The 14,232-nt window shown below is 42.7% G+C and overlaps 1 protein-coding gene across 1 annotated transcript in view; it reads left to right on the top strand.

The window, feature by feature from the left end:
- FER1L6 (fer-1 like family member 6) overlaps positions 1 to 14,232 on the top strand; it is a 139,479-nt gene that overhangs the window by 36,852 nt on the left and 88,395 nt on the right. Inside the window, 4 exon segments of the mRNA XM_007943427.1 lie at positions 2,104 to 2,238; positions 3,219 to 3,347; positions 4,850 to 5,002; positions 13,742 to 13,922. Of these exon segments, the coding sequence (XP_007941618.1) occupies positions 2,104 to 2,238; positions 3,219 to 3,347; positions 4,850 to 5,002; positions 13,742 to 13,922 (598 nt within the window).

The raw sequence follows: 14,232 nt of genomic DNA, 5'->3' as shown, positions 1-14,232 counted from the left end.
GATTTTCGCTCTAAGAGCAGTGTATGTTAGTGTGACTCCTGCTGTGGCATGTAGGTACCACCTGCAGTTCCCTTTGAACATCTTTAAAAACCTTTCTAATGTCCTTATATGTTTTTAAAGGCTGTGTGAGTAAATTACTAGTTCAAAGCCTTTTCTATATTAAGGGGTGACTTGTGGGCAGTAATTTATCATGGTCCTTTCTCCTTCAGGTTGACAACTAACTGAAAAAAATATTCCTAAGGGCCGGACAGAGATCAAAACATTAGTTTTAATTTGGTAAACCTGGATTTGAGAAAGCAGCTTGGACTAAGTGGGCTCCCAGCTCTCCCCAACCATTCTCAGCTAAGCAGCCGGGCTTCCGGGGCTTCCAACCCCCTCCGCTCCTGCAGGGACAGGGCCCGAGCAGAGGGAGAGGCCACCTGCCATCAGCAGGCAGACTGGGCCTGCCCACCAGAGAATGAACGGAAACACGTATAACGGTCATTTACTCCAATTTGTTGGTGACCTAAGTTATTCTGACCTCTCTGGGGAAGCAAGAGAGGTCAAAAGTGTTCACCTTGTCTCCCTGGGCTCATCCCCCTGTGGGTGGAGTAGAATTCCTCACCCCTCTGTGAAAGGAAGGTGCTCTGGTAGCTAGTGGATAAGGCATTTGGCTGCTAACCAGAAGGTCAGAGGTTCAAACCCACCAGCTGCTCTGTGGAAGGAACATAGGCTGATCTACTTCTGGGAAGATTTACAACCCTGGAAACCTAACAGGGCTGTAAATCAACTGGATGGCAGTGAGTTTATTTATTTATTTATTTTTGATTCCTGTGAAAGGCAGTGGGGCAACAAGACTCCCGCCTCAAATACAATCCTTTTGATTCCTTTTAAAAATCAAGAGACAATAATGAGGGACTCCTTGCTGGAGGTGTGACATCTGGGACTTCCTTTATTTTTCCTCTTTGTAATGGATTTTTTTCAATACAAAAGTAATACATGCTTACAGTTAAAAAAAATGTACAAAGTAAAAGTGTTCTCAATTCTCTTTTTAATCCTGTCCAGGCCCTCTCTTCAGAGAGGAAAGTTTGGTTTACACCCCTGGATCCTTTTCTATTCATTTGTATACACACACGTTCAAAAACACATACTCACAAAAATACTGTATTTCTTAAAAAAGTAAAGCAATCATACTATTCATTTTGTTCAGCAGGTTTCCTTTATACAGATGCTGTGTCACAGACATGTTTCTACAGTTATGCCTCCTGATCACCCTCAACACTCAACTGTGTGGCTGCTTTATGATATATTTAACTAGTTCTTAACCATGTTTAAGTTGTTCCCATTTATTGTGCTATGATAAACAATGCTGTGGTGAACAATTGCTGTGCAAAGACATCCCTGCAAAATTGTTCAGTTATTTTTGAAGGATCAAATTCTAGTGTAATATTGAGTCAAATTATACCTATATTTAAGTTTTGATCGGTGTTCTCAAACAGCCTCTAAAACATTGTGTCAGGTTACAGTACCCCCATAGATTCACCAACCTTGAATATTAACAATTTTTAGCCTTTGCCTGACTGATAGGTGAAAATGATATACATTTTAATTTGCATTTAAATTATGACAAATGAGAACATTATCTGTTTCCTCCTATTTCTTCTTCAATCACATTAATAATCTTCACCATTTTCCTTCTGAACACATTTTTAACTTCATCCCCAGAAATTTGACTACTCTGTCTTTTGTACAGTTTTTTAAATGTGGAAACATAGCTCAGTATCGGGTCTGAAATAGTTCCTTTACAGACAATTTTTTCAGAAGACTTTATTTATTTGTCTATTAAATTTAGAAGATGGGGAAAAAGACATTATTTTGCATCTGTTGTTATAGATTTTGACAGTGATCACAATGAATACCCTCTGAAAGAAAGCAGAAAAACAAACATCCATTCCCCAAAACTGATGGGGGTCTGACCATCATTTCCAATTCTCATCTTGTTGCTTAGAAAAGTTAGTGCCACACTGTATAACCCTAAATTTAAAATTTGGCTTTGTGGCTCTATCAGCTTTCACGTTATATTACAAAAAGTATACCTGAAAATCTTTGAAATGATGTAAACAGAGCTTAACTAAGTCGATTTCAGACTAGTTATTCTTCTCTTACAGTGCCTTTATCTCTGAAGCAGGAAAAAAGCCCAAGATGTTGAATCAAACTACTTTAGATAAGAAACGACTTACGCTCTGTTGGCAGGAGCTGGTATGTGAAAATCTATTTATACTCTGAACAGAATTAGAACATGTGCTTGAAATTGACTCAATAACACACACCAGTCTTTCTTTAGCATCTCTGACTGACCTTCCCTGTCTCTGTCATGTCCATCCATTATCTATCATCTACAGAGTTCTAGTGTCTTCTCATTGTCCTACAGCCCTTGGCCTAAAACAAGACCACAATTTCAACAACCACCAGTATCTTTGTAGTGACCCAGCTCCATCTCCTCACCTGCAGACCTTTTTCCAACCTCCTTGGAAACACCTCACCTGCTCATTTCACAGCTTCTCCAACTTGATATATCCTACTGGACCCATCATCTTCTCACCTGTGTTGCCAATACCAGCCATACTTGCTGCTCCAGACAGAAGCTTAAGAATCTGTTTTGAATTCTTCTTATCCATCATCAGCCAGCTGGACCTGCCAGGTCCTGTCGATTCTGCTCCTTAAAGATTCTGGAATTCATTCTACTTCTTCATGCCCAGAATTGCTGTCTAAACGTAATTCCTTAGCATGTCTGGCCTAGATGATTGCAGCAGCCTATTCCAATCTTTCACACCCAATCAGCTTGGTTTTTCTAAAGCACAAATCTGATCAGCTCATTTATTGCTTAAATCTTTGGAGTCATAGTTCAGTGAATTAAACTGCTATTATTATGGTTGTCATTGTTATTGTTAAGTATCAGAAAGCCTGAATTTGGGTCTGGGCTAATAAAGTGGTATGACATTGCCAAACTCTGACTTTTCTGGGCCTCAGTTTCTCATATGTCAATTAAAGGTAAGATGAGATTCATTGCCTGTGAAATTTCTATGAAATGAGCAGTGTATGCCCAGTGGCAGAGCCTGAAACAGCCCGTGTGAGTGGTCAGGATGGTGCTTACAACTCAGGCAGGAGTAGGCAGCATAGCACAGTATTTGTTGTCCAGAGTTTTAGAAAGATCTCCATTGACTCCTCTCTTGTTTTAGGAAGCAATGACCAAGGAGGCCAAAGAGATTGTTCAGCAACAGCAGCAGCAGAAGAAGAAGTTCTCTCTTGATGAAATGATTGGCAAAGCTCAGAACTTTGTGGAAAAGATCCGCTTTCTTGTTGATGAGGTAATCAATCCTGAAAGCAAGCCTCACTCGGAATGTTAGTGCCAATGCCTCCCTAGAGACGTCTGGAGGTTTGGTATGGATGGAAGGGGGACACTGTCTATTCCCAAGCCCTGCTGAGCTGAGCAGGCACGATTAGTCCAGGGATGAGATTTTTAAATTAAGTCCAACAGGTAGCTTTACTGATTTCTCACGAAGCATGATATTCAGCAGAAATAAAAAACATGTTCCCCGGTGGATTCCAGAAAAGTCCAAATAACCCTGCACCTTTGTACACGTTCAACTGTAAGAAGGTTTAAATTCACATTCAGTAAAGGTCAAAACAACTTTTCCTTTTAAAGTTAATTGCCTTCTGGTGACCACTAAGATGGTCTAGAAAAGGTCTTTGTGTTTGCATCATCGGGTACAGGTATGCCTTCCTGAAGCCTGAGGATGGGTAGACACTTCTTAAATTTGTTTTTTTGTGGAGAGGTTTCAGGGAGAGGGACAGATCTATGGCTTCTTATTCTTGGAATTTGCATTCCTTGTCACATTATCAATCATTCCCTGGAGGTATGAGCCATGAGCCAGACGGGCGATTAATGCAGGAATTTTAATACTCCCTCAGAAGGTTCAAACCAGACACTGAAGCTTCAGGTCTATGACTGACAGACTCTGTGGCAGGCAAACCTCCAGATCAGTGTCTGTGGTTCCATAGCAAGACAAAAGGGGTGACCCTCTTTGGGTGCCAATTAGACCCTAATGTCACAGGGTTAGAAGGAGCATCTGCTTCCAGGCCAGGAAAGCTAGAGCCTAGTTTCTGACACTGTACCTCCTTTTTGCTTTGATAGTTATATTGGTTCAGAAATGTGCATTTCAAACACGTACGACGTAATGGGCCACTTGGCAAGGAATTCTGCAATTTCTACCTTGATTAGCTTACTTTAAAGTCTCATTTTTCTGTGCAATTTAGTCTAGTTTCTTCTGAATAACCACCTGAATTGGAGCCAAACTACTTGGCAAGCATATTTTAGGGATCAAGTCTCTTGTAGAATTGTTTTCCATATCCTTAAGTGCAAATAGAAAGACATTCATGAATTTTCATTTTTGTTCTTTTATTTGAAAGTTCTAGAAATGTTACCTGGCTCTGAAGATCTGATGAAGTACAATTATTCAGGTTAAGTCATTAATTTGAAAATTAAAAAAAAAAAAGAAAGTTGTCAAAAATAAAATAGAAATGTTTGTTCTGCAGATGGAGAAAAGTAGACTATCAATATGTCAAATCACGTGTCCAACTTGCTTATTGTCAAAGCATAACAAATAATTTGGCAGGTGAGATTTACACATCTTGCTGGTTCATGACCAAAAGCTTCCTCTTTTCCAGGAAGCTACACTTAACTTGCTTGGTCACACAGGTGTTTTAAGTCACAGATTTGTTCTGCAGGAGAAGTGGAACTGGTTTAGGCTAGGAGAACTCTGGCCATGTGCTGTTGAATACCTGTCACATTCCGTTCTCGGTCCCACAGCCGCAGCACACCATCCCTGATGTCTTCATTTGGATGCTGAGCAACAACAAGAGAGTGGCATATGCCCGCATCGCCTCCAAAGACCTGCTCTATTCTCCCTTCAGGGAGCAAATGGGCAAACACTGTGGGAAGATCAAAACTCATTTCCTCAAAGTAAGTCTGCACTAGTTTTCACTATGGCGTCTCTGGGTGGTACAAATGGTTAATGTGCTCAGCTGCAAATCAAAAGGTTGGAGTTTTGAGTCCACTCAGAGATTTCAGAAGGAAGGCCTGGCAATAGACTTCCAAAACATCAGCCATTGAAAACTCAGTGGGGCACATTTCTACTCAGACACGCATGAGGTCAGCGTGACTCAGAAGGCTGGTGGTTCAAACCCACCAGCCACTCCTCAGACGGAAGGTTGGGCAATCTACTTCCGTAGTGATACTGCCTCGGAAACCCAAGGAGGGGTCGCTATGAGTCGGGGCCAACTCGACGGCAAATAACAACAACATAACATGACTTTGGGTAAGTTACTGCCATCTCTGTGCCTCTCATGCTTTATCTGTTAAGTGGAGATCGTTGTGAGGATTAAGTGGATAAATGCATATCAAGCACAGAGTTGTACATCACCCAGAGTAACCACTCAATAAATGCTGGAGTCGGACCTGACTCATAACGACCCCTCCTTGGGTTTCCGAGGTGGTATCACTACGGAAGTAGATTGCCCAACCTTCCTTCCGAGGAGTGGCTGGTGGGTTTGAACTGCCAGCCTTCTGGTTAGCAGTCAAGTGCCTTAGGCACTATGCTACCAGAGTTCCCAGATATAGATATAGATATAGATATCTCTAAATTCCCAGGGGTCATTTTTGTAATGGGGGCCCCTCTTCATATCTGTTGAGTTGTTTTGGGCTCTGTATATCATTTTTGGTTAGATGTCTAAAATATTTTTAAGCCCCTCCTGTAAAAGTGAAAGGAAAAAGAAAATCTCACCCAAGTCATTCACCCACAACTGTCAGAATCTTTCTTCAACTTTCTCCAGCCACGGAGCACTAGGGTGGCAAGAAAAATCTGTCTTAAAAAATAGCAAAATTCTCAGAAGGCTCTGTGCTAAAAATACTAGCGAATTGGTAGAATGTTACGCCCCTAAATATTTTGATGTCTCCTGCCTCTATGTAAAATTAGAGCGATGAACAGTTGTCAAGCGAATCCAGAGGGTAGGCACAGCTGAGAACACAGAATGTGCCCTGTGGCATTCATCATCTGCCTATTACCCTTTATCAGGATGCCTGTAAGCCTGGAATTACTTCTTTATCTGTATTTCCCTTTTGCCACTGGGATTGCTTTGGGCGATAGCTTTCTAAATCTTATTGAATTCGGTTGTGTTGACATGATGAAACATCTTGATAAGCTGAGCCAGCAAAACTCATTTCATTCCTGTGTTGTCACCTCTGCTTCGAACTCTCACCCACCTGCCCTCTTTAGCCCTCTTTCTCCTCTCTGAATGGGTAAGTCTGAGAACAAGGACTAGACCAGGGGGACTTTAAAGGATTCCCACGCCTGCCACTCCCTCGGGCTTCTGAGCTGGGAATTAGGAAGCAGAGTAGGGCAAGGCATAGGAAGTAAAGCTCGTTTCTCAAAGTATATTCCATGAATCACCTGTCCTGTGAGGGGCTTCAGTAAACATTCCACGCTCCGACACATGTAGGAGCCTTGGAGTTGGATTATACCCATTAACCAGTCTTCTAACGCTCAGAGAAATCCTGCAGTCAGGAAACACCTTGGAGTTTTTAAACTCACACCTCCCAAGCTTATTTATCTAGAAGAGCTTTTTACAAGCTTTAGGAAACTATTGTTCCTAGAGGCCTAGTTTGGAGAATATTAATGAGAAGTTTTACAAAGAAGGAACCAGATGACTCACCTGAAGCCACACGGCTCAGTGATGGAAAATTTGTAATTGCAACCAGGATTTCAGGGGACCTGGTTCCATGATCTTTTTATTTTTCCTAATTTAAATTTATTTATAGTGCTACTTAAAACATCAGAGCAGAGTTTTCAAACTCAGCCCAATTTCCACCATCCAAAAACCAATGTTATCCTCTTCCGAGCTCATCCCACTATACCCCTATTGGCAAGAAGGGTGGAAAAGGACTTTTGTCATCAAAAGGAGAACTTTCCTGTGGATGGAGCCAGATGCACTTGGAGCCACAGGGTGGTTCCTAACCTTCCTTTTTCTTCCCCTCTAGTCAACTCTCTGTGCTGAGTCCACCTAGATGAGAGAGCCCGTTTCACTCTCATCTCCAGCCCTAGTCTCTCTACTGCTCCACACTCCTGAGTCCTATCTCTTCTTCTCCTGGCCTCTAGCTGTCCATCAGCTTTCCCCAGTGTGCAGTGGAAAGTGGGGGCTGAAAGACATCTTTTTGATCCTGCTATAGAGTGAAACATCTACAAGACAAACAAGCCTTTCTCTTACTGATGTTGACTGACCAACTCCAACACATTTTACGTGAATTGTCATTTCTCTCCTCTCTCTGACTTGCCAAAATTACCTCTTCCTTTGAAGCCAGTTGGCATGGACTAAGACCACTGCGGGAGATGACTTGGGAGGTGGGAGAGGCTAAGACTTTAGCATTATGCTCCATGTGATTTTTATCCATTGGGGGTCAATCACTTCTGCATTCTTTCAATATTTTTCTCTGGTGGTGTGTTGGATTGGGTTCTCTAGAGAAACACAAAAACCAGCAAAGTATATATATATATATATTTATAGAGAGAGAAAGAGAGAGAGAGAGAAATTTATCTTAGATAAATGGCTCACAAGCGTGTAGAAGCTGACAAGTTCAAGCTGAAAAGTTCATCTCTGGAGGGGGATGGGGCCCAGGGCCGTCTGGCTTTTGCACGCACGGCAGAGGAGTTCAAGTCACAAAGTTCGTCTCTGGAGAGAGATGGGGCCCGGAGTCGTCTGGTTCCCGTAAGCACAACAGAGCCGAGAGAATCAAGCTGACACGCAGTGTGCTGGTCGCTGTTCCCAACAAAGAATGAATCCGAAAACCTCCAGGGCGAGCAGCGAGCTGCTCGCTCCAGGAAGTATATAGTCCGGAATGCCGTTCTTCCAGTTTGTCCCTGGGATAGCATTGCAGGTAGGCCACACCCCTGGGGAAACTCCCCCTAGGCCGACCGGCCGCTTAGAACGCAGTCATGTGATCCATCATGGGAACCACCACTCACAACTGGAGTCCAGCCAAGTTGACACATCTTCAACTATCACAGGTGGTTTTTCCCCTTAACTCACTGTGCTATTCTAAACAGGAGAGAACTTGCAGTGGTTGGTCAGGCTTCAAAGGCACATGAGAAAGAAAGGAGAGTGGGGAAGGGGAGAAGGTAGGAGACACATATCAAGTTGGAAGTGCATGTGAAATTAAAAATGGGGTGTCCTTTGAAAGCCCTTAGGAAGGTGCTCAATAATGTTGGGTGAATTCCAACTTGAATACATAGGTGAGAGACTCTACATTGCCTGTTGTTGTTATGTGTTGTCAAGTTGGACCTGACTTATAGCGACCCCTCTTTGGGTTTCTGAGGAGATATCACTATGAAAATAGAATGCCCAACCTTCCTTCCGAGGTGTGGCTGGTGGGTTTGAACCACCAGACTTCTGGTTAGCAGTCAAGTGCCTTAAGCTCTACACTACCAGAGCTCCCCACCTACATTGCCTAGTAAGCAATTTTAAATTTGTGTATTAAAAAAAAAATAGAAGCTTTACACTTGAACATTGCAGCTGTGGTTCTTATGTCAAACTTTCACAAGATGTTAACGGAGTTTTGAATCTAAACATAAGTTCACAAACACACACACACATGTTGTTTTCATAGCAGTAGAAATGGATAACACTTCTGTTGTTGTATTGCTTTAAGGAGTAAAAAACATCAGACTTCTTTAAGGGAATGTCAGATAGTAAGTTAACCTTTTGGGCCATGGAACACATATTGCCAACCAACATTTTCAGGCTCACAGTTTTTTTTTTTTTTTTTCCAGTTTTCTTGAGAAGCTGTCATCCCAGTTACAGTATATATTGCCACCTGGTGAGGACCTGTATCACTGTGTGAATCTGAGAAAATGGGCCTCACATCCATCCTACCACCAAAGTCCACTTGGAACATATGTGTCTCACATAATTGTATCAAATTCCTTATTATCCCTCTTTCTTTCTCTCTCTCTTTAATTTCAGTATGCCTTCAATTACTGAAGGAGCTCTGGTGGTGTAGTGGTTAAAGCATTCGGCTGCTAACCACAAGGTCAGCAGTTTGAACCCACCAGCTGCTCTACAGGAAAAAGATAAAACCATCTGCTCCCATAAAGAATTACAGCATTGGAAACGCTATAGCGCAGCTTGACTCTGTCCTAGAGGGTCATTATAGGTTGGAGTCAACTCGATGGCAGTAGATTTGGCTTGGTTTGGTTTCCCCATTACTGAAAACACATGGCATCAATACAAAAAATTCAAAACAGAAAATAATTCAGTCACAAAAGGGGTAAGAGTCTTGTTGCTTAAATACTTAAAACTGTAGACTGTAGACCACAGGATCAGCATCAACAGGGAGAAGTACAGATTCCCAAACTCTACCCCAGACCTGCTGACATTTTAGCCAGATGCCCAGGCAAGTCATATGCACCAATGTCTGTGTAAGGAGCACCGGTGAGGAGTTTGGTCTCTGGAGCCAGGTAGAACTGGGTTTGAGTCTTGGCTCTATTCCTGTCTTGCTCTGTGATATTGTACAAATGTCTTAACTTCTCTGAACCTGCTTCCTCATCTTTAAAAGGCACATAGTAAAAAATATACTTTATAGAATGATTGTGAGCATTAATGATAACCTATGATTTCTGGAGCTCTGGTAGCATAGTGCCTAAGGCACTTGACTGCTAACCAGAAGGCTGGCGGTTCAAACTCGCCAGCCTCGGAAGGAAGGTTAGGCAATCTACTTCCATAGTGATACAGCCTCGGAACCCAAGGAGGGGTCGCTGTGAGTCGGGGCTGACTTGACGGCACCTAACAACAACATGACCTTTTACTATTATGCAGGAATTAGAACATTTTGTGTGTAAAATTGAACCTTAGGCCAATCCTTGGAACAATGTAAGTGCTCAACACATGTTAAATAGTATTATTATTATCAGAAAAAAGAAATAAAGGACTGTTCATTCAACAACTATTTATCAGATTGGAGATCTCACCAGGAACCAAGAGGAGTAAAAATATCAGACTGCCCTTGTGAATTGATGTCCTAGTGATGTCTACAAATGGCAGAATTATTACTTTGATTAGAACAAAATTCCCCGAGGCTCTCAAAAAATATTTGTTTTATTGACCAAGTGCTTAATACATGTAAGCTGTTATTAGTATTGGAGAAATGATCAATTGAGAATTATCTGTCTTCTTATAATTAAACAATTTGGAGGTTGCAGAGTGGTTACCTTTATCAACCACAAAATGACCTCTCAATAATGATTTGTTATTGAACTGAATAAATAATAGAATCTCTTCCCCAAAGAATACAAATAAAACTCACACTCTTCCAAAAGCGCTCTTCAGTCTCGTCTGTGCCTTTCTCTGCCGCAGCTCCTACGCTCGCTGGTTGCAGTTTCCTCTTTTCTGAGCACTCTCAGCGGGCATGTTCCTGGCACAGCATAAGCACTCACCAAGTATTAGCGCATATTATCACTATTAGTTCCTGTCGCCACGTCTCCACCCATGCACTTCCCTCTTCCTGGGATGTCTTCTCTACCGGGCCAACTCCAAAGTGTTGTTTGAAGGCCAGCTATATGTTTGAGTCTTAACAAAAAGATGGAAATACCTGCTGTTTCTTCTCTTCCTCCTTGGCGTTCTCTCTTGCACTTGGCCTTGCATGTAAGTAACTGTAGGTCGGTCTCTGTCTTAGACTCCTGGTGCTGCTAAAGCAGAAACACTGTGAGGCTTCAAAGAATGTTGTTGTCGTGTGCCGTGGAGTTCGAGTCGGCCCTGACTCATAGCAACCCCTCCTTGGGTTTCTGAGGCGATATCACTACAGAAGTAGATTGCCCAACCTTCCTTCCAAGGAGTGGACCTATTTTCTTGGTTCTGGAAGCTAAAAGTGTGAATTCAGGGCACGGCTCTAGGGAAGTTCTTCCTTTTTGACAGCCTGGGAGTTCCTGTAAATTCCTTGGCATTCCTTGGTGACTGTCCTCCCTGCGTGTACAAGTATCTATGTCTGTGCTGTTCTTTTTATAGCTCAGAAGTCACTTAGGGTCCACTCTACTCTGGTATGATATCAACATAACAAAAGAAAGCCCCTTTCCAACCAGGGCCATATTTACAGGTACAAGGGTTGGGATTTTGACACATATTTGAGGGGACACAATTCAATCCATAACACTTTTCTTGTCTAAACTGAGCTCTTAGTGGGAGGGCTGAGACTGGGTCTTTGTTGTTCTGATGTCCTCCTGGCCCCACTCGCTCAGCAGTGACCTAGTGGCACTAGAAATAGCTGCTGAAATGAGTTGCTAAAATCTACTTAAGAATTAGCCAGAGAGCAAGCTTAGATAGGGGCAAACCAAAAACTAAACCCACTGCCATTGAGTTGATTCCAACTCTTAGCAATCCTGTAGGGCAGAGTAGACCTGCCCCATAGGGTTTCCAAGGCTGTAAATCTTTAAGGAAGCAGATTGCATCTTTGTCCCTGTGAAGCAGCTGGTGGGTTAGAACCATCGACCTTTTGGTTAGCAGTCAAATGCTCTAACCACTACACCACCAGAGCTTCTTCACATACACACACATACATGCATATGCACACACACTCCTCTATACACACACTCATACTCCACATACCAATATACACATAAACATAGAAATTTAAGTACACATAAATATATATACAAATCAGAGCCTATTCAAAGGAGAGAAGGAGTTGAATTTGAAATCTCACTGCATGAAGAAAGGATGGAGGAAGAAGGAGAGGTGTTTAATCTAGAAGAAAGGATGTGAGAAGGACAGGTTGGTTTATTCCTGCACATGAAGGCCTGACATACGGAAGTTCTTCTGAGCAAACCCAAGAGGTAGAACTGTGATGGGCAGTTGGAAGCTCCAGGGAGGGAGATTTTATTTCAGTGCAGGAAAGAGGCAAGCTATGAGGATTCTGATTCTTGAGTCTACATTTGTTCTCATCTCTCCTGGGTCCGAGTCTTGGCTTCGTCACTTAAAGCTGACTGACAACTTTAAATGAGTAGGTGATTCATTTAACGTCTCTGAGGCTGAGTTTCATTATCTATAAAGCTAACATAGTACTAAAAAGCTCTGGTAGCACAGTGGTCAAAGCATTTGGCCGCTAACCGAAAGGTCGGCAGTTCAAACCCATCATTCACTCTGAGGGAAAGAGATGTGGCTATTGGCTTCTGTAAAGATTTACAGCCTTGGAAACCTTGGGGGCAGTTCTACTCTGCCCTAGAGGGTCACTATAGGGTCACTCTGAGTTGGAATTGACTCTATGGCAGTGGGATTTTTGTTTGCTTGTTTTTTAAATCATAGTACCTGGAGTCCCTGGGTAATCCAAATGGTTAACGTACTTGGCCACTAACTGAAAAGTTGGAGGTTCAAGTTCACCCAGAGAGACCTTGGGGAAAAGTCCTGGTGGTCTACTGCTGAAAAATTAACTACTGAAAACCTTATCATGCGCAGTTGTACTCTGACACAAAGGGGGTCAGTATGAGTTGAAGTCAAGTTGAGAGCACCTGGGTTTTATCATAGTGTTGTTAGGTGTCATTGAGTTAGTTCTGACACATGGCAACCCTATTACAACAGAAGGAAACCTGCCAGTCCTGCACCATCCTCACAATTGTTGCCATGCTTGGGCCCATCGTTGCAGCCGCCATGTCAATCCATGTCATTGAGGGTCTTCCCCTTTTTCAGTAACTCTCTGCTTTACCAACCATGATATGCTTCTCCAGGGACTGGGTCCCTTCTGACAACATGACCAAAGTGTAAGAGACAAAATCTGGCCATTCCCTCTTCTACCCCTAGAAGCTTATTCAGGCTGTACTTCCTCCAAGACAGATTTGTTCATTCTTCTAGCAGTCCATAATGAAACACACTGCCATAGAGTCAGATCCGACTCATAGTGACCCCTCCTTGTGTTTCCAAGGCAGTGTCACTATGGGAGTAGATTGACCAGTCTTCCTTCCGAGGAGTGGCTGGTGGATTTGAACTGCTAGCCTTCTGGTTAGCAGTCAGATGCCTTAGGCACTATGCCAGCAATCCATAGTGCATCCAATATTCTTTGTCAACACCACAATTCAAATGCATCCTTTTTTTCTTTTTTTTGTCGTCTTTCGTATTCGTTGTCCAGATTTTGAGTGCATATGAGGCTATTGAAAAGGCCATGGTTTGGGTGAGGTGCACCTTACTCTCCAAAGTGGCTTTTTAGCTGCTTAATACTTTAAAGCGGTCTTTTGCAGCTGACTTACCCAATGCAATATGTCATTTGATTTATTGACTGTTGCTTTCATGGGCATTGATTGTGGATCCTTGACAATTTCAATCTTTTCTCCATTTATCATGATGTTGCTTATACCTATCTATAAAAATGCTAGGGAGCACAGCTCTCCACTGAAACACATGGGCTCACCATGAGTTGGAATTGATGACAAATTTAAAACAATAGCTTTAAGTGCTCTAGTGTGTGGAAGTGCCTGTTGAAGCCAGGTCCAACCAGCTATGGATCTTCCTTTGGAGTTGTGTGTGGCAACTGGGGTCATTGCTCTCACTTTGGTTAAGAGAAGCCCCTGCGAATTCTCCAGACCATGTCCACAGGAGAGACCTCCTCAAAGAGCAAGGCCCAGAATCAGTTCCCACTAACCAGGAAGCCTTTCCTGTAACCTTTCCTCAGCTTCCTGGAAAGCGGCCAGCTGGTTGGTCAGTGCAAGCGAAAGTGGACGTGTACCTGTGGCTGGGCTCCACCAGACACTCCAGCGCCATTTTGGACAACTTGCCAACAGGCTATGAAGCAGAAACACTCTCCAAAGGGTGGCCTGCTGCCAGCCACCCTCCGGCCACACTGCTCTACCAAGGTACGATGTCCACGGGCAAGAGAGCCAGTAGATGTCAGGGTAGAGGAAAGTGTAGCATCAATTGTTGGCACGTGAGTTTAGGATCAATTTCCTTTAATATAGTTTCTAAATTTTCTTCCCTACCTTCCAGCGTCCCGTCTAAAAAGAATAGAATGCACGCTTTTATGTTAATGGAGAGAAAGCAATTGAGTTTCTTTATAGACAGACAATTCAGGCTGAGTTTTCATTTTAAGCAAAAGAGATTTTTTTTTTCTTTTTTTAAGAGCTTGTTTTTACATTCAACATCATGCGTACATTTAGTTTCATTCCC

This window comes from Orycteropus afer, unplaced genomic scaffold (genome assembly GCF_000298275.1).
Source record: "Orycteropus afer afer isolate SDZICR_OR568_19922 unplaced genomic scaffold, OryAfe1.0 scaffold00106, whole genome shotgun sequence".
Lineage (NCBI taxonomy): Eukaryota > Metazoa > Chordata > Mammalia > Tubulidentata > Orycteropodidae > Orycteropus > Orycteropus afer.
Note: the sequence above shows the minus strand (reverse complement) of the source record. Positions and strands in the feature narration are given on the sequence as shown.